Here is an 18,958-nt window from a genome sequence, read left to right as displayed (position 1 = left end):
GATTCAAGAGGAAAACTTAAAATGCAACAAAAATAAATGAACAATGGTTATCTGCTATGTTAATCTCTTTGGTAACTGATAAATTGCATCATCATTAAAATTGAAAAACGAAATTCAAGCATTCTCAGATAGTTTTAAGTGCAAAGGATTTTCAAACTTTGATTACATTGATTAAATTTAATTAATCATTTCAAATAAGTTTTTCAATGATTAATTTCAAGTTTTTAAACTAGATTTAATTTTTCATAAGGTGTAATAGTTTAGAAAGTAAAGTACTGCAAAATTTAATATCCAAGTGACCTACCCCCTTTTTAGCTGCATATTTATATAAAAAATTAGCAATTAAAGTTAAGTAGTAATAAATTGGATTCATAAATTTATTACTACTTAAAATTGACTTTTTTTCAGGGTACTGTGTCATATTTAAATTAATTTATAACAGTAAAGCTAATGTAATGTAAGCTTAAAGAAAAATTGAAAAGCAACAATTATAAATTTTAAGTCATCTGAGTGCATTCTCTGACACTAAAATCTTTTTGAATGTGATAAAATTCATAAGTAACAATTTGAATTAAGTTTGTACTGTGGTACTATATTGTAAGTTACATTTAATGTATAAAAAAATGTGTTTGTTTACCAATTATAGAACTCTTAAATTTGTTTACTATTTGGTTGCAGAGCATTGAAGTATTCAGCCAACCCAAACCAATACCAACCAAATATTCGATGCATCTCTATATGAAAGGAAAGCAAAACTAAACAGGTTTGGAAGTCTAAGTTCAGAAACTTTTTTATTCCTTAAAAGGAAGGGTAAATTTATCTAGTTGGAAGGGCGTAGATAGTAAACACTAAAGCAGGAGAGTTGGAATGGTGGCAATTTGTTTCCTCAACAGCACACACACACAAATGGTATATTATAAAAAGCTTAACCTTTATCATAATTTTCTTTAAGTACCATCTTGACTTTTTTTTTTTCATAAAATAGAACAAAGCAAAATTAAAATTTTGTTACAGTGAAAATGTCTTACATATCTATACTTCTTCAAAATATCATTAGTAAAATTAAAACCATGATGCAGATTACAATAACATTTGCATCAGGGCCAAAATTATCAACTAGTAGTTGAGGTTTAGTCATACCATGTAGATTAACTGCACTATCCAGATGACCTTGGCTTTTATCAATGGCAGGGGACATGAAGAGTACTACTAGCTACTTCTCCCGTGCTACACAGCAACCTCGAGGCGTCATGCGAAAAGGTAGGACTTGTTGGATAACGTAGTAGGGAACACTCAGTTTGAAGATTATCTGGAAGCAATGGCAAAACTGATTAAGAGAAAATAAGGTTTTAGACACTGGTAAAATATTTTTAAAACCTTTAGCACTGAAGCATAAATACTGTTCAAAAATTTAGGAGGAAAGATTTTTGTAAAATTTGCTTATAAAGTGTAAATGGAAAATTTTTTAAGTTGAACTTTAATTTAAATGATTCATTTGGAACAGTCAACTGTAATTCAAGTATTTTGCTTTGCTATCACTAAAGATATTGCTAGAGTTTTTTCAAGGCATAAAATTTCTCCTTGGCTTTTTTTAGAGGAGGAGGAAATCTACGAAACAGTACACCATACTAGAGATCAATTCCATAAAACAAACTTTTGAAGGATGAGGTGGAAGTATAGCAAGACTGTTATTTTGTGGGATCAGGGAGCATCAATTGCAACCCCCAGGCTTGGAAAGTTAAGGGAATTTTTATTAAGTAAGCATGTTTTTTTCCTGATTTTTGGTATTATTTACATTGAGTATATACCCTTTGTCCCCTTCCTGGAAAAATTCAAAAGGATGGGCCCAAAGAATAAAGTAAAAACATGAAGTATTACATGAGTCAAAATTATCTGCAAGTATGCAAACAATATAAAAATTGAGTAGATATAATTTTTAGTAAGGTAACGCCTTTCACCTTCAATGTCTATTAGTGAAAGTGTTTTCATCAATTTTTCTGCAAACTTTGAAGATAACCAATGTTTAACATTGACATTATTGATTATCCAACTATACATACCTACAGCAAATATATCTGTGGCTCTATATTATCTAAGTATGGATTGAAAATGGTAAGGGAAGAAAAGATGTGTGCCATTTTGATTTTTAACATTTTAGAATGTTTGACGAAAAATAAGTGTTTTGACCCTTATTGGGGTTCCGCTTTTTAAATTGTTTCTGCAAGTAGTGTTTTTTTGAGAGGAATGTAAATAGGATAGGAGTGCGACCGCACTTCGTCGCTTCTTTTTCTTTTTGTTTTCGGTTTTTGTCCGCTTGTTCATTTCGTTAGTTAACACTCTGGACTTTGGAATGCATCCGAGCTAGGCCTAACTCGAAAATTTTGTCTAGTGATTGGCTGCCGAGCGAGGTGGTCCCGTTGTATGTCCGCCTATTGTATATAAGACTCTACTCGGCCTTGGTCTTTCTCTCCTATTGGCTTCGTAGTTCTCGAATACAGGACTGTTTTTCACGAATGAATTTTCTACTTGCTCTGGGGAGCACGCAAGTTCCCTTTCGGTGGTGAGTTTGCCACTTCATGTTTTCGTTTCCTAGGTAAGGTGCCTTTTGCTTTTTTCTTGCTTTCTTCTTTTTTATGCATGCTCTCCCATCCTCATGGAGCCCCACAAGTACACTAAAGAAATACCAAATGCGGACATTGTAAAAACAGCATTTGAAAATGGTGTCACCTCGTTCCCCATATTTTTATCGGGTATCGACACAGAAAAAATCCCTCGTAACAAACCAAAGCTTATCAAGGCTGAATTAATGGCAAAAATCAAAAGCTCCAATGAGATAACTAGTATCAACTTCACCAGAACTGACAGTCTTTTGATTATCACTGATAGCTTTGAATGTGCTAAAGAAATCACATCAATAACCACCATACTTAATATAAAAGTCCAAGCCCATCTAATCATTGAAAACTACACCTCACGCTTCCTCCTTAGGGACATCAATAATGACATAGTACTAACCGACCTGACATCTGAACTGGAACTAGAAAATAAAATTATCATATTGGAAGCTCGTCGCTTTCAGAAAAATACCCCTCAGGGGCAGATACCGACAGAAATGATATTAATCACAATCATAGGGCACAAAGTGCCTGAGTATATCAAATTGTTCATGATGAGAAAAAAATATCTCTATTCATTGACAAGCCAAGACAATGCAGCAACTGTTTCTCTTTCTTCCATATCACCAGCAAATGCACAGATGCAAGTAAGTGCATAAATTGTGGAGATAGACACAAAAAGATATGTACTTTTCCTCCAAAATGTATCAACTGCGAAAATGCACATCCAGCAAATTTCAATTTATGCCCAAAGAGGATAAAAGAAGCTGAAATCATGACATTCAAATGCATCAATCACTTAAGTTTAAGTGAAGCTAGAAGAAGAATAAAAAGTAACAACACCACTTATGCTAAGATTACTGCTAAGGGCGAGGAAAATAAATTCATAACCAAAGAGGTAATGGATAAAGCCATTCAAGAAAGAATGGAAAAATTCGAATCCAAAATTAGGGCTGAATTCATCAGCCAAATCAGCCAGCTACAAACATCAATTGAAATGGTAATGAAAAACTGTATACTTCAAATAAACACCAACGTGGCGAAAATGCTACAAAATCTAGTTGCCAACTCTGGTAATAAAAAAAAAAATATCCATTCAAAACATGGACTCCAAGATCGACTGGAACGCCTTTAAGAGGCAAAGAGGAGACACGGATTGTTTAGAAGACGAGAATCAGATGGATCATGAGGCTCTTGGGCCGGGCCCTGCTGTTTCTTCTCTTGTGGAATGTTAGTTTTCTTGGCCGCTTTCTGGTGCGCTTGTACTTTTCCTTTTTTCGTCCTGTTTCCCATGGCAGGTTGCTACTTCTTACAGTGGAATGCTAGAAGTGTTACTAACAAGCGCATCTGGCTGAACACGGATTTTTTTTTGGGCGCTGATGTTATCGCCATTCAAGAAACTTTTTTAAATAATCAAATAAATTTTAAGCTAAAAGATAAGACCATCTTTCGTAAGGACAGGGGAAACCGTCCTGGGGGCGGGCTCATTACGGCTGTCAGTACAAAATATTCTGCTAAAATTATCAACATCACCCTACCTATCTCCAATGTTGAAGTACTTGGAATTGAAATTTTTTACAACAAAAAAAACCTAAAAATTTTTAATATCTACTCTCCATCCGGCTCATGGAACAAAAACTGGCTCTCTACCTTTCAACAATATCTGACCCCTCCTTTTTTAATTATGGGGGACTTCAATATCCACCACACTTCCCTTGGCAGTGATAATGACTCCCGGGATGCTGAAACAGTAATCGACTGGATAATTAACAACAACATGGTTCTTTTAAACTGCAGTATTCCCACATACTACTCAAACAACAATAAACCTGCTATTCTGGACTTAACAATCACATCATTGGACCTTTACAATTATCTATCATACGAAGTAATTGCCGATACCTTTGACAGTGACCGCATCTCGGGAGTCATTACCAAAACAGATGGAAAATAAACTGGAAGAATTTCAACTCTGATTTAAACAAATACCTTAATGATGCCAACAACATTAATATTAACGAATTTAATAATATCATAGAAAAAACCCTTTTTAAAAACAGCAAGAATGAAATTATAAAAACAAGCGGCAATAATCCCTAGTGGAACAGAGAATGCAGCTTTCTCCTTGCCAAAAAAGAAAATATCATCGACTTCCAAGAAACTCTCTAAACCGTGATGCATGGGAAAAATACAAACAAATAGGGGCAAAACTAAGAAGATTATGTAATTGTTTAAGAAGAATTTATTGGAATAAGACCATTAACATAGCAAAGGAAAATCACAGCATATATAAAATTCTAAAGAGTCTTAATAACAGAACGTACGAAGATACAAAATCTCACTTTATCCTAAATACGCCTGCGGGAGAGCTCCATTCACCTGTTGCCCAAGCGAATGCGTTCAGTAAGTTTTTTATGCATCAGAAAATCAACGAATTTATTCCCCTAGACCTCAGTGGAAACTGACTTAGATGCACCTTTCACTTTAAACGAACTAAAGGAAGCAATCAATAAAAACAGGAATTCTGCCCCCGGACCTGATAAAATATCTGCAAAAGCATAAAAAAATATTTCAGCAAATAACCAGAATAAAATTCTGAATACCATTAACCATCTCTGGAATACCGGAGAGGTCCCAAACTCCTTTAAAAATGCTCATATAGTTCCAATTCACAAAAAAGGGAAGAATAAAGAAGACATAAACTCGTACAGACCAATTTCACTCACATCTACTCTCGCTAAAACTGTCGAACGCATGATCTTAACCAGGCTGATAAACCATAGTATTCAACAGAATCTTTTCCCTCCCAATCAATACGGCTTTATACCTTTTAGGGGCTGCGATGTAATTTTGGCAGAAATCCATCACGAGTTGTTCCGAGCAAGAAATGAAGGTCGTTTCACCTTCCTCGTCGCATTGGATCTTAAGGGAGCCTATGATGCAGTTTGGCATGATGGTCTAATATGGAAATTACTACAAAACGGAATACAAGGCAAAACTGCACAATGGATACACAATTTCATCAGCCACAGATCTGCCCAGGTCCGATGGAGAGAACATTTCTCAACTAATATAACATCACAAAGAGGAGTCCCCCAAGGCGCGGTATTGAGCCCGTTTCTGTTGGATATAATTTGAGGTTTATGGCCTACAGCTAAGCTGAAAATTAGGCAACTCATTTCCAACTAAAAGTTTGAGGTAGTGGTCTGCCCGAAGAAAATAAAACATGAATCATTCCTTACACTGAAAAACATTTATTTGACACATATTGAAAATTGATTACAACACAATGATTTGTTCCCCGAAGAAAAATTAAAAAAGAGATCTTACAATAAGTCCATGCATGGATTAAAAGTCCTGTTGGTGTTCCATGGTGACGCCTCACCGGTTGTTGGACAGCATGGCAATTTCCACGAATTGCAGGCAGGTCGATTCACACCGCGTGAGCAACAGTTCACCACATCAGGGAAAAGGTATACCAGGGATGGACACGATCTTCTTTCACAGGAGAACAAAAGACCCACATCAGGGAAACTTATAACTCTTTGCTTTGGTAGACGTCATCACAACACGCGCTTTCCAAACTTAAAACATCGTCAGTGCTTTTCCAGGAAAGACCAGACCTCACCAAGAGGCCAATAGCAAAAATTTATGATGACATTTGACGAACACGTTCACGAGACACAGACAACACAAGACGAGGAGACGAGTAGAAGAAAAGTAGCGAAGCCGTAGCGAAGCGATCGAGCTACTGCCGGTCTGCGTATTTATAGCCAGATTCGGCCTTTCCCGAAACAATGTGACGTTACATGATTTGCATATTGCCAAAACAACACTACTCCGTAATCACACAGCTTGCAGGTTGCACAATTCTTATTTAATTTGGCATTCAGCACTTAACACCTCAACATGATTTCATCACGTCATTGACACGTGCTCTTTCGGTAGTTTACCGACATCTGCCGAATGACTGCAACCAATCCTAGCATGCCACATGTTTTTCCGAACAGTTCCGATTCAAACTCGGACATTTGAGTGTTGGTGGCAGGTGGATGGGATTCCCCGCGCAAGGTTTTCTCTCGGAATGGCAAAAGGTAAGTCACAAAATGTTTTTTTTTTAAAACAATATTGGTGAAATCCTTCAAGAACCAAAAATAAAGGCATTTAGCCCAACAAGTTCCCCCCTCTTGAAGGAATTTCATCAAAAACCACATTATATACATTAAAAACATTTAACTACATTCATATTATATTTACAAAAGATACATTTGAAAAACAGTTCAAAAATTTGATACGCCCCCCTCATTTAATCCCAATTAAATATAATTTTACAAAGTTTATTTAAACAATTCTTAGACAGGGGTTTAGTGAAAATATCCGCGATGTTTACATTTGTCCTCACATATTTAATCAAAAAAATCTTTTGCTCAATTAAATTTCTTAAAAAATGGTACCTTACATCAATGTGTTTTGTACGGGAATTCTCAATGGGAGACTTAGAAAAATCAATTGTTGCAGTGTTATCACAATAAATAATTGTATCTCTAAGCTGGAGGTTCTCAATATTTAATTCACTTATTTCTGTGATTATCCTCTTCAGCCAGACCATTTCTTTTGCAGTTTCACCAAGTGAAATATATTCTGCTTCCATTGTGGATAACGCAACACATTTATGTTTAAATGTCCTCCAATTAATCGGGACCCGATCAATACACAAAATTGATCCTCCCATTGAGACTCTATCTTCCCGATTAGCTGCGTAATCGGAGTCGGAAAATCCCCGTAGATCTACACTATTGATTGAGCTTAAATTTAGTTTGTATGATATTGTATACTTTAAATACCCTAGCAATCTTAATAGAAAATCCCAATGCTTTCTTCCGGGATTTGCTTGAAATTGGGAAAAAATATTCACCGCATACGAAATGTCAGGTCGGGTCTTCCCCGCCGAAAACTCTTACAAGTATGTATGCCATACAACCCAACAAATTTCTGTATGGGAGCTTTTCTGCTTCCCTTTTTTCTTCCTCAGTTTTCGGGCAGTCGTCCTTCGACAAAACTGTACCCTTTGAGATTGGGAGGGTTGAATTTGGCACATAGTAATCAGAGAATAACTCCAAGACCTTCGAAATATAAGAGCTTTGGTGAATAAAAAGATTATTTTTATCTTCCACAAATTCAATCCCCAGGAGCTTTCTAGTTTTCCCCATTTCTTTAATATCATACATACTTTTAATTTCATTAATTACCTTTTTAATTAAATTTTCATTTTTTGCTAGAATTATTATATCATCTACATAAATAAGAAGAAAAGTATTTTTGTCTCTATGATATACACAATTACATCCTTTTAATTTTTGAAAACCAAAACCACGAAGAACACTGTCTATTTCTAAGAACCAGTTTCTTCCGGACTGGTGTAGTCCATAGAGAGACTTCTTCAATTTACAGACAAAGTTAGGGTGGCTTTTACTGACAAAACCCTCTGGTTGTCTCATGTAGATTTGTTCCTCTAAATCAGCATACAGGTAAGCATTTTTTACATCAATTTGTGAGTGACACCATTTTAAAAGACATATAAAAATAGAAAAGAAAACTCTTACAAGTGAAAACTCAATTACTGGACTGAAAACTTCAGAATATGACTCAATTGACTGACGGTCCCCCCTTACAACTAATCTGGCCTTGTATCTTACAATTTCACCCCTGTCATTTACCTTGAGGTCGTAGACCCACCTGTTTCCCAAAATTGGTTTCCCCTCTGGTGGGGGTACAAGGTCCCACACCTCTCTTTGGTTAATGACATCCAATTCAGACTCCATGGCCAGTTTCCAGTTGTCCACCTCGGGGGTAGCCATACATTGCCTATACGAATTCGGTATAGAAATTTCTACCAAACTTGCTTCTTCACTTTCTCCCGAACTTTCACTGTCGTCACAGATTTCCCCTACTGTTGGATTTTTAGATGAAAAGTCAAAAAGTTTTGGTTTATACTCTATTTTATTTTCACTACAATATTTTAGAACCTGTTTTAATGAATTTAATCTTACTTTATTTTTACCGGCAATTGTATAATAAATATCAGTCCTATCCCCGGTCTTTCTCTTTTTGGCTTCTCTAACCCATTTAATCTTTTCACAGGGAGTTTGCTCAACGCTCTCCTGGATTTCCTGTTCAAGTTGAACTTCACTTATAGGCCTGATAAAATTAAATTTTCTCTCATTTTTATTTTGGACTTTTAATTCCCTCCATCTTTCATTTTCATTAAACTTTACGTTAATAGTTTCTGTGACTGTTCTGGTTTCAGGATCCCAGATTCTGTACCCTTTGGTACGTAAGGCGTATCCGACCATGATCCCCTTGGTAGCCCTCATATCTAACTTTTTTAGTTTGGACCTAGGCTGACCTACATAGGCAGTACACCCAAAAATACGTAGGTGCCTCACTGAAGGTTTACGTCCCGAAAACAGCTCGAAAGGGGTCTTGTCCATATTTCCTATTACCGTCCGATTCCTTACATAGTTGAAACAAAGAGCGGCTTCAGCCCAAAACTCATCCCCCAATCCAGAATCCTTGAGCATAGACCTCACACCATTCATTATGGTTAAATTATACCTTTCTACTACCCCGTTCATTTGCGGGGTGTAGGAATTGGTCCGCTCTATTTTTATTCCCTGATTGGTGAGATAGTTTTCAAAATCTTTGTTAACAAATTCTGTTCCATTATCGGAACGGATAGCCAAAATTTTTGAATTCAGGAATCTTTCAGTCCTTTTTTGAAAATTTACAAAAACATTAAATGCCTCATTTTTTGTTCTTAAAAAGAAAACATATGACTTTCTTGAGAAGTCATCTATAATTATAAAAATATATTTCTTCCCCCCAAGGACTCGGTCTGAAGGGGTCCCATCAGGTCCATGTAGAGCAATTGAAGTGCAGAATTAGTACGCCTTTCTGGCATAGATTTAAACGAGCACTTCCTCATTTTCCCTAATTGACAAGGGTCACAATTGGGTTTTTGCCCCTTCTTAATCTCCAGTCCTTGGACTGCACCAAGTTTACTCGTTTTGGTGATACTTTCCATATTTATATGGCAAAATCTCCTATGCCATTTTTCCATATCAACACTGACCATATTGGCCCCTTCAGACGGGTCCTTGGTCTTAAAAACTCTGGTATAATTAACATTTGCACAATCAATATAGAAATTTGGTTTAACATGATAAAGTTTATTTATTAAATTTGCTGTAAATAATTTAACATTTTCTTGATTAAAAACACAGATCTTTCCGGGCAACCATTTGAGCTTATAGCCCTGTCTGTCTATACAAGAACCAGAAATTAGGTTGCGTCGCAGTGTTGGAGCATAGAAAACGTTATTCAGGGTGATGGTAACTAATTTTCCATCTGATTCAATTTTAAAAATCACTTTCCCAATGCCCTCTACCTGGCTCTTCACATTTCCTACAGCTACCTCCATTTGTGTGTTTTGTACAGGCTCTAGCTCGGCAAATAACGATTTATCTCTACAAAAATGAGATGTGCTGCCGCTATCCAATAGCCATGTATCCTCACATTTTGGGTAGGTAGTGTTTGCAGAAATTTCGTTTTCATTTACTGAACAAAACATTCCTGCCTGAGGGTCTTCTTTGGTTTGAAATTTAAAATTCCTATCCTGTTTTACTTTATTACGGCTTTAACACTTCGACGCAATATGCCCTTTCTTTTTGCAAATGTAACAAACTTTATTTTTAGCAAGAAATTTACCCCTACCATTTGCCATTCCGGAGTTTCCGGGTTTTGAAAACATTGCCGAATTTTCTATATTAGGCTCTTCGGCCAAATACCTAATCCTACCTTCCTCAGCTAGTAGTTCATCTTTTACTTTCGAAAAAGTAAATCTCTCTCCTTCCCATCTGTAGATGGCTTGAACAATACTGCTGAAATTATGAGGTAGATACCGTATCAATTGAAAAGTTCTGAGTTTTTCTTCCATAATATATCCATTTTCGACTAGTTGGTTAAAAATTCCCCCCAACCTTGCAGCGAATAATCCCACCGTTTCACCTTCTTGCATTTTGCAAGAGAAGTAGGATTCCCACAATGCGGCTACTCTGGCCAAAGATGGGGGTTCAAAATTTGCCTTAAGGGCTTTCCAGGCTTCATTAGGATCTTCCAAATTATCAATTAACCTTTTTGTATCTTTTTCCAAGTTTAAATAGATGATGGCTAAAGCTTGGCCACATCTTTTTCTGTCAGCACTAGTTAACTCCCCTTCTGGTTTCTTTTGGGTAATCTCCCATAAATCCCTTTCTATGAGCACCATTTTTATATCTTTGGACCAGGTAGCCCAATTATGGGAGCCCAACTTCTCAACGTTTCTATAATCTTTCTCCATAATAAAGAAATGATTCAATTCTCTCCGGGCAGGTCAACCACACGACTCTGCTACCACCTGTTGGATATAATTTGAGGTTTATGGCCTACAGCTAAGCTGAAAATTAGGCAACTCATTTCCAACTAAAAGTTTGAGGTAGTGGTCTGCCCGAAGAAAATAAAACATGAATCATTCCTTACACTGAAAAACATTTATTTGACACATATTGAAAATTGATTACAACACAATGATTTGTTCCCCGAAGAAAAATTAAAAAAGAGATCTTACAATAAGTCCATGCATGGATTAAAAGTCCTGTTGGTGTTCCATGGTGACGCCTCACCGGTCGTTGGACAGCATGGCAATTTCCACGAATTGCAGGCAGGTCGATTCACACCGCGTGAGCAACAGTTCACCACATCAGGGAAAAGGTATACCAGGGATGGACACGATCTTCTTTCACAGGAGAACAAAAGACCCACATCAGGGAAACTTATAACTCTTTGCTTTGGTAGACGTCATCACAACACGCGCTTTCCAAACTTAAAACATCGTCAGTGCTTTTCCAGGAAAGACCAGACCTCACCAAGAGGCCAATAGCAAAAATTTATGATGACATTTGACGAACACGTTCACGAGACACAGACAACACAAGACGAGGAGACGAGTAGAAGAAAAGTAGCGAAGCCGTAGCGAAGCGATCGAGCTACTGCCGGTCTGCGTATTTATAGCCAGATTCGGCCTTTCCCGAAACAATGTGACGTTACATGATTTGCATATTGCCAAAACAACACTACTCCGTAATCACACAGCTTGCAGGTTGCACAATTCTTATTTAATTTGGCATTCAGCACTTAACACCTCAACATGATTTCATCACGTCATTGACACGTGCTCTTTCGGAAGTTTACCGACATCTGCCGAATGACTGCAACCAATCCTAGCATGCCACATGTTTTTCCGAACAGTTCCGATTCAAACTCGGACATTTGAGTGTTGGTGGCAGGTGGATGGGATTCCCCGCGCAAGGTTTTCTCTCGGAATGGCAAAAGGTAAGTCACAAAATGTTTTTTTTTTTAAACAATATTGGTGAAATCTTTCAAGAACCAAAAATAAAGGCATTTAGCCCAACAGTTTCTTTTCCAAATTTACATCAAAGATCTTTGCCTCCTACATCTTAAAAATGTAAAAATAATCACTTACGCTGATGATATTTTTATCTTAGGCTCAGGTGTGGACGTTGACAACACACTTAATGACGTTCAAAATTCGCTAAATATTCCTGGTGTAAAACTTGGCACATGACGATTGTACCGGAGAAATGTGTGGCAGTTAATTTTTCAAGTAAAAGAAAGAAGACGGATCGTAATTTATCTATAAACCAAGATACCATCGAATGGAGGGAAGATATCAGAATATTAGGCATTTACTTCAATAATAACCTCACCTTTAAATCACACATAAACTACTTAGCCAAAAAAGTCTTTAAATATACTAACATTCTAAAAGTTGTCGCCTCGAACAGATGGGAAACAAGAACAAAAGATCTTCTAAAAATTGCGAATAGCTGCATCAAGAGCAAGATTAATTTTGGCAGTCACATCTACTCTTCTTCTTCCCAGACAAATAAAATAAAATTGAAATAATATACCATGCTGCTCTACGAGTAGCAACTGGCCTCCCAAAATTCACCCCAATTCCTATCCTGCTTAGAGAAGCAAATGAGACCGCTTGCAGCCAAACTCATGACCTCAAATCTGAGATGTTTTTTATCAGACAAGTTGCCTTGGACAAGCTCTCACCAATCAGGAAAACACTTCTCTTTTATGAGATTAAAAAAATTCCTACCAAATTAGAAAAAACTCCTTTAGGAATTCGGAAAAAAAATTTACTGACAGACCTAAACATCTATCCCAGCCAATGCATACCTATTTGTATTCCTTCAATTATTAATCCTAACAGAACTACAATTTCCCTCAAGTCCCTTCCTTTTCAAAAAGAAGATATTCCAAGGCAACTAATTAGCAAAGCTTTCGACGACTACTGCTCCACCCACTGGAAAGACTGCCATATAATAGCAATGGATGCATCAAAAACCCAATATTCTACCGCAATAGGGGTCCACAATTCGAGCTCAAACGAAAATATAAAGGGAAAAATTTCAAACATGAACTCCATCTTCACTGCTGAAGGGCTCGCTCTGTGGCTCGCTATTGTTCGTTTCGGAAACACAGGTCCAAAGATAGTATTCTGCTCCGACAGTTTGTCAGTTCTTTCTGCCCTCGAAAAAGCTAACAATAAGTCTCCCCACATCATCACGATGATTTCAAAAAGTATTGCCAATCACACTTCAATCGGTCATACACTCGAATTCGTTTGGACCCCTGCCCACGTGGGAATCAAAGCAAATGAAACTGCAGACAGACTGGCTAGCTTGGGACATGGGGAAAATATCATTCTCCACTGGATTGCCCCTGAAGACATAATAAAAAACCTGAAACAAAAGTACAGAGATAAAGCTACAACTTCCTGGAACAGATCTAAATACTATACCGGATACAGCCACTTAAATGGTCAAGGAAACAGCAAACACTATTTAACAAAAAATCGATATGAAGATGTCCTGCTATCAAGAGCTCAGACCCGTACCTCTCTCACTCAATTCAATCAGCACCGAATCAAACATAGTAACTCCCCTCTGTGCTTAACATGCAATACTCCTGATACAGTAGACCATGCCATTCTAGTCTGCAGTAAATATAACAAGGAAAGAGACAGAATTCGTGCCTATATGGGATGTGTCCCCTTGTCCTTTTCTCTTGTTTTCTCGGCCGCTCATGCTTCTCGCCGCTTGATGTCCCTTCTCATTGATTTGCTCAAGGCTATTGATTCATAATTTCCTTTCCTTTTGGTGTTCTCCTTCCTAGGCTTTCCCCTAGTTGGGGTTAAGCTTTGTTCCTTTTTGCCTCTTTCTTGCCCTCTGCTCTCAGCCTCTCGTTCTTTATTGTTTTGTCTTATTTTCTGAATATTGAACATTGTCCTTCTTTTTGTTTCAAGTAGAAACAGGAAAAATTTTGGAGTAATAGAGGTGAAGCCACTGTGTTAGAGTGAAGCATAAGCATATACCTCAAAATAGAGAGAAGAAGAAGAAGAAGAAGAATGTTTGACATTTTTAACTTAAAATAAATATAATGATTGTAATGCATTAAAAAATCTATTTTTTTTTGTCTCCCATTTTCCATGATACAATTTTCCATTACATTTTCCATTATATCTGGCTACTACAATATATAAATTTGATATATTGCACTAATGGTATCAAACTTGAGAAGGACATGTACTTATATAGTATGAATTAAGATCAATACCTTTAAATTTACAGCAGTAATCTAGACACACAACCTTAATAAATAGAACCCAGCAAAACAAACTAAAATTTATAAAACCAATATCTATCGACAAAACATGTCACATTACTCTACTTCAAAAATCTTGAGAAAAAAAAAAAAACAAACAAATTAAATAGGTAGGCAACATACGCATTAAATAATTTTGAGGAAATAGTTAAAATACACATGTAGATTTTTAAGCCCATTAACAATAATTATACCAGGCAAAACACGTGGTGCATAAATTGCTTCCTTATTCTATGTAGGGGCAATTCCAACACATGCATGATATTTGCTTTGCATATTTATGTCTTACATCATTCTTTTTTTTTTTTTCAGATTATAGTAGGCTCAAAAGCAGTCATTAGCAGTACATTAGCTGATGGAGATAATAGGTACACAATGTACCTAAATTGAGGGGGAACATAAAAAATGAATACCAAATATGCTTCATTTTTTACAAAAATTGAAATTAATATACTTCAATGCAACTGTTCACCCTCATGAATAGATATATACTCAAATGAAATACAAATTTCAACAATTGCTTACATTTCTTTATTTGAAACAAAATTAAAACCTTGAGTTTGAATTTTCCTTTAATATCTAAAAGCAGAATCAGATAAGTACAATGTTTTTTTTTTTCAAGCATGTCCGAATGCAAAAGCATCAATTTCATATTTTCGGCTTTCAATGCGTGAAATACGCTTGGAGACCATTAATAAAACTGTCAGGATTTTAAGAACTACATAAGGTTTAAGAAATTGATGCTTTGTTAATCTGAATGTAGGCGCTTTAAATCCAGCGGACCCAAAGTAAAAAACAGTACTATTGAACCGTTTTTTACAAAACATATTTTGCACTAAATAAAATCAGACCTTAAACTTCGACTATGAAAATAAAATCAATGCTTCCTCCGCATAGTAGGACATCACAAAAAATTCAAATCTTTACTAATAATAAAGCAGAAAGTCTCTCTGTCCGGAGGATGTCTGTAGGATGTCTGTAGGATATCTGTAGGATATCTGTAGGATGTCTGTAACGCGCATAGCGCCTAAACCGTTCGGCCGATTTTCATGAAATTTGGCACAAAGTTAGTATGTAGCATGGGGGTGTGCACCTCGAAGCGATTTTTCGAAAATTCGATGTGGTTTTTTTCATTCCAATTTTAAGAAAAAAACTATCATAAATTACGAAATTATCATAACGTGGAACCGTAACATGGGCACAAGCCAATTGGCGAGATACGAAATTATCATAGCGTGGAACCGTAACGTCGGTACAAGCCAATTGGCGAGAAAATTCACCATACCTTATCTTTACTAATAATAAAGCAGAAAGTCTCTCTGTCCGGAGGATGTCTGTAGGATGTCTGTAGGATGTCCGTAGGATGTCTGTGACGCGCATAGCGCCTAAACCGTTCGGCCGATTTTCATGAAATTTGGCACAAAGTTAGTATGTAGCATGGGGGTGTGCACCTCGAAGCGATTTTTCGAAAATTCGATGTAGTTCTTTTTTTATTCCAATTTTAAGAAAAAACTATCATAAATTACGAAATTATCATAACGTGTAACCGTAACATGGGCACAAGCCAATTGGCGAGACACGAAATTATCATAACGTGGAACTGTAACGTCGGTACAAGCCAATTGGCGAGAAAATTCACCATACATTATTTGTAAATATACAAGCGAACCAAAAGACCTTTAATTTTTCTATTACGGGCGAAGCCGTGCGGGTGCCACTAGTAATAAAATAAAATTGCACATGTAGGAATGTATTAATTAAAAACAGGAAAATCATGCACATGAACTTTAATCAGAATAAGTAGCAATTTAAATTCAGTAAAACAATTTTACGCCAAGCAAATGATCCATTATTTCAAACAACAAAAATACATTTTTATGCATAGCAAATAATTTCAATTGGAAGATAATTACTGAATATATTTGATTATAATAAAATAATAATAATTACCTTTTACTTAAGAGAAAAACATCATGCTGCATTCATTTCATAAGAAAACACCACAAAATGTAGCAAATATTCCGTCAAGGTTAACATAAAGTATTTAGTTTGGCAAGAACTGTTTGGCGACTTTATTCCATGCGCATGCGCATTCGACTGGTGAAATTTAACTTTTTAACTCCGTTCATTTAAAAAGGAACTTCATTCCGTTAAATCCGCAACTCCAACAAACTACAACAAACTATAGGGGCCGCTGCAGCCACTGTCTAATGGCGGATGAAAAAGGTAAAACAAACGCACGCCATTACGTATAAATTGCTTTGACGCGCTTAGTGAATAACCGTAATTTTTCATGGTGTTTGTGAGAAGCATTCTTTTCTATTCTTCTGAAATTACATTGCACCAAAAACTGTATGAAGCCTGTAATTTTCCCCACTTGGAATGGAATGTTTTACCTTTTTCCTTAGTATTGTTAATCACCGCAAGATAGCGCATTCGAGTTCTAGAGTTGCGAATAGGGGGAAAAATGAAATTTTTTGTGCCTTGACAAAGCAAAGAAAATGTCGTTTTCGATTTTCAACCAATCTCCGATCTTTGGTCACAAGCGCCATCTACTATCAACTGGTGGTTGAGCTGATTAAAGAATCATCTTTCATTATTGCTGTTTGTGAAAGATGCAAAATAATTTTGAAGGACTTTCAAACTTAATTAAATATTATAAAGGGCATTTTTTCCCATTTAATCAGTCTTGCTATTCTTATATTAAATTTTGATGCACAGCATTGTCACAATGTTTAGCAGTAATTTTGTCTCATAGTTCCGAATATTATGTTTGTTAGTTCTTATTTACATTACAGTAATTCTAAGAAAACTGAATATTGTAAAAAATAATTTACATATACCGGATATTTTGGCGCTGTAGTCGCGACAGAAATTTTGAATTAGAGTTACGACGTTTGGCAACAAGTTTTATAACCGGCAACGCCATTTCTTTCCCCTGTTTGTGCCGCTAATCGACGTGCCATTTTGCGCAAAAGTAAAAGTATTCCGCTGTATTTAGGTAATTATTTTCTCTTTTCATAACAATAAGTATGTCTGAAGGCAAAAGTGAACCTGAACAATTTCGTAAACTTTTCATTGGAGGATTAAACTACAAATCAACAGAAGAATCCTTGAAATCTCACTTCGAACAATGGGGTGAGATAGTAGACTGTGTCGTTATGCGCGATCCACATTCTAGAAAATCAAGAGGATTTGGTTTTATCACATACAAACGTGCTCATATGGTAGACGATGCCCAAGCAGCAAGACCTCACAAAATTGATGGCCGAGAAGTTGAACCAAAGCGCGCCGTTCCAAGGGAAGATTCCGGTAAGCCTGAAGCTCAGGTAACAGTCAACAAGTTGTATGTCAGTGGTTTAAAAGACGATTTAGGTGAAGAAGACTTAAGGGAATATTTCGGCCCTTATGGAAATATTGTCAGCGTGAATGTTGTCACCGATAAAGCTACTGGAAAGAAACGCGGTTTCGCGTTCGTCGAATTCGATGACTACGACCCAGTTGACAAAATTGTTCTTCAGCGTCACAACTACAAAGGACGGAGGCTAGAAGTAAAAAAAGCCTTGTCCAGAGAAGAAATGGGCAATTTGAAAATGAAGAAAGAAATGGGAGGCTTTGGCCGTGGAGGACGAGCTGGCGGCGGTGGTGGTGGACGAGGAGAATGGCGCACAGCTGATGAATTTGATCGTGGTTATGGTGGTGGCTACGGCGGTGGTGGCTATGGAAGTGGAGGTAATGACTACGGAGGCGGATACGGCGGCAGTGGCGGTGGAGGTTGGGGCAACAACTCCGGCTACGGCGATGGTGGATACGGCGGCGGCGGTGCAGGAGGCTGGGGCGGCGACTTCGGTGGTTCCAGCTACGGCGGTGGACCCATGAGAGGTAGCACGGGCTATTCTCAGCGTAGCTCAGGACCATACGGAGGCGGCGGCGGCAGAGGCTCTGGAGGATATGGGCGACGATAAATTCAGGTTAAACCCTTAAACTGTACCAGAACATTAATTCTCATGTCTATCTTCACGTACATATTTGTGTAATGACTTTTTTACCTGTTGGCGTCATTTTAGTCGTAGCTTCACATTCAGTACAAAAATCCTTCATTGTATCATTTTATTTTCAAGTAAGGAATGATGGATGCTAACCAATGTGGTAATAAATTTTTAAACTAAATCTTGCTGAAGTTTTTGATTGAAAGTATGTTTTTGTATACTTACATATTTCTTGTTTGCTCTTTGATTAAGTATGGCAAGATCTTTAATGTATCACTACCTCAACACCCTAACTATAATTGAATATGCAAATGCTTGTATATGCCATTTTATCTACAGTAGCATACAGTTAAATTGTCTGAAAAATCTAATGTTGCATATGGGGCATTCCAAGGTATTTTTGACATTATGTAGAGTCCATAACGTGACCTTTTTTGCCATAACTTTTTAATTTACTGTTTGATTTGCAAATTATTTTAATTTGAGCTGGTAGGTTGGTAAAGATCAAAATAAAATAATATGCTAATCAAACAGTAAATTAAAAAGTTACGGCAAAAAAGG

General features: G+C 36.7%; 1 protein-coding gene across 1 annotated transcript; it reads left to right on the top strand.

Moving 5' to 3' along the window:
• Positions 1-17,330: 17,330 nt before the first annotated feature.
• LOC129221893 (heterogeneous nuclear ribonucleoprotein A1, A2/B1 homolog) lies at positions 17,331-18,578 on the top strand. The gene has a single exon (XM_054856265.1). The coding sequence runs from the start codon at positions 17,441-17,443 to the stop codon at positions 18,371-18,373; it is 933 nt and encodes a 310-aa protein (XP_054712240.1). The 5' UTR covers positions 17,331-17,440; the 3' UTR covers positions 18,374-18,578.
• The last annotated feature ends 380 nt before the right edge of the window (positions 18,579-18,958 follow it).

This window comes from Uloborus diversus, chromosome 5 (assembly GCF_026930045.1).
Source record: "Uloborus diversus isolate 005 chromosome 5, Udiv.v.3.1, whole genome shotgun sequence".
Taxonomy (NCBI): domain Eukaryota; kingdom Metazoa; phylum Arthropoda; class Arachnida; order Araneae; family Uloboridae; genus Uloborus; species Uloborus diversus.
Note: the sequence above shows the minus strand (reverse complement) of the source record. Positions and strands in the feature narration are given on the sequence as shown.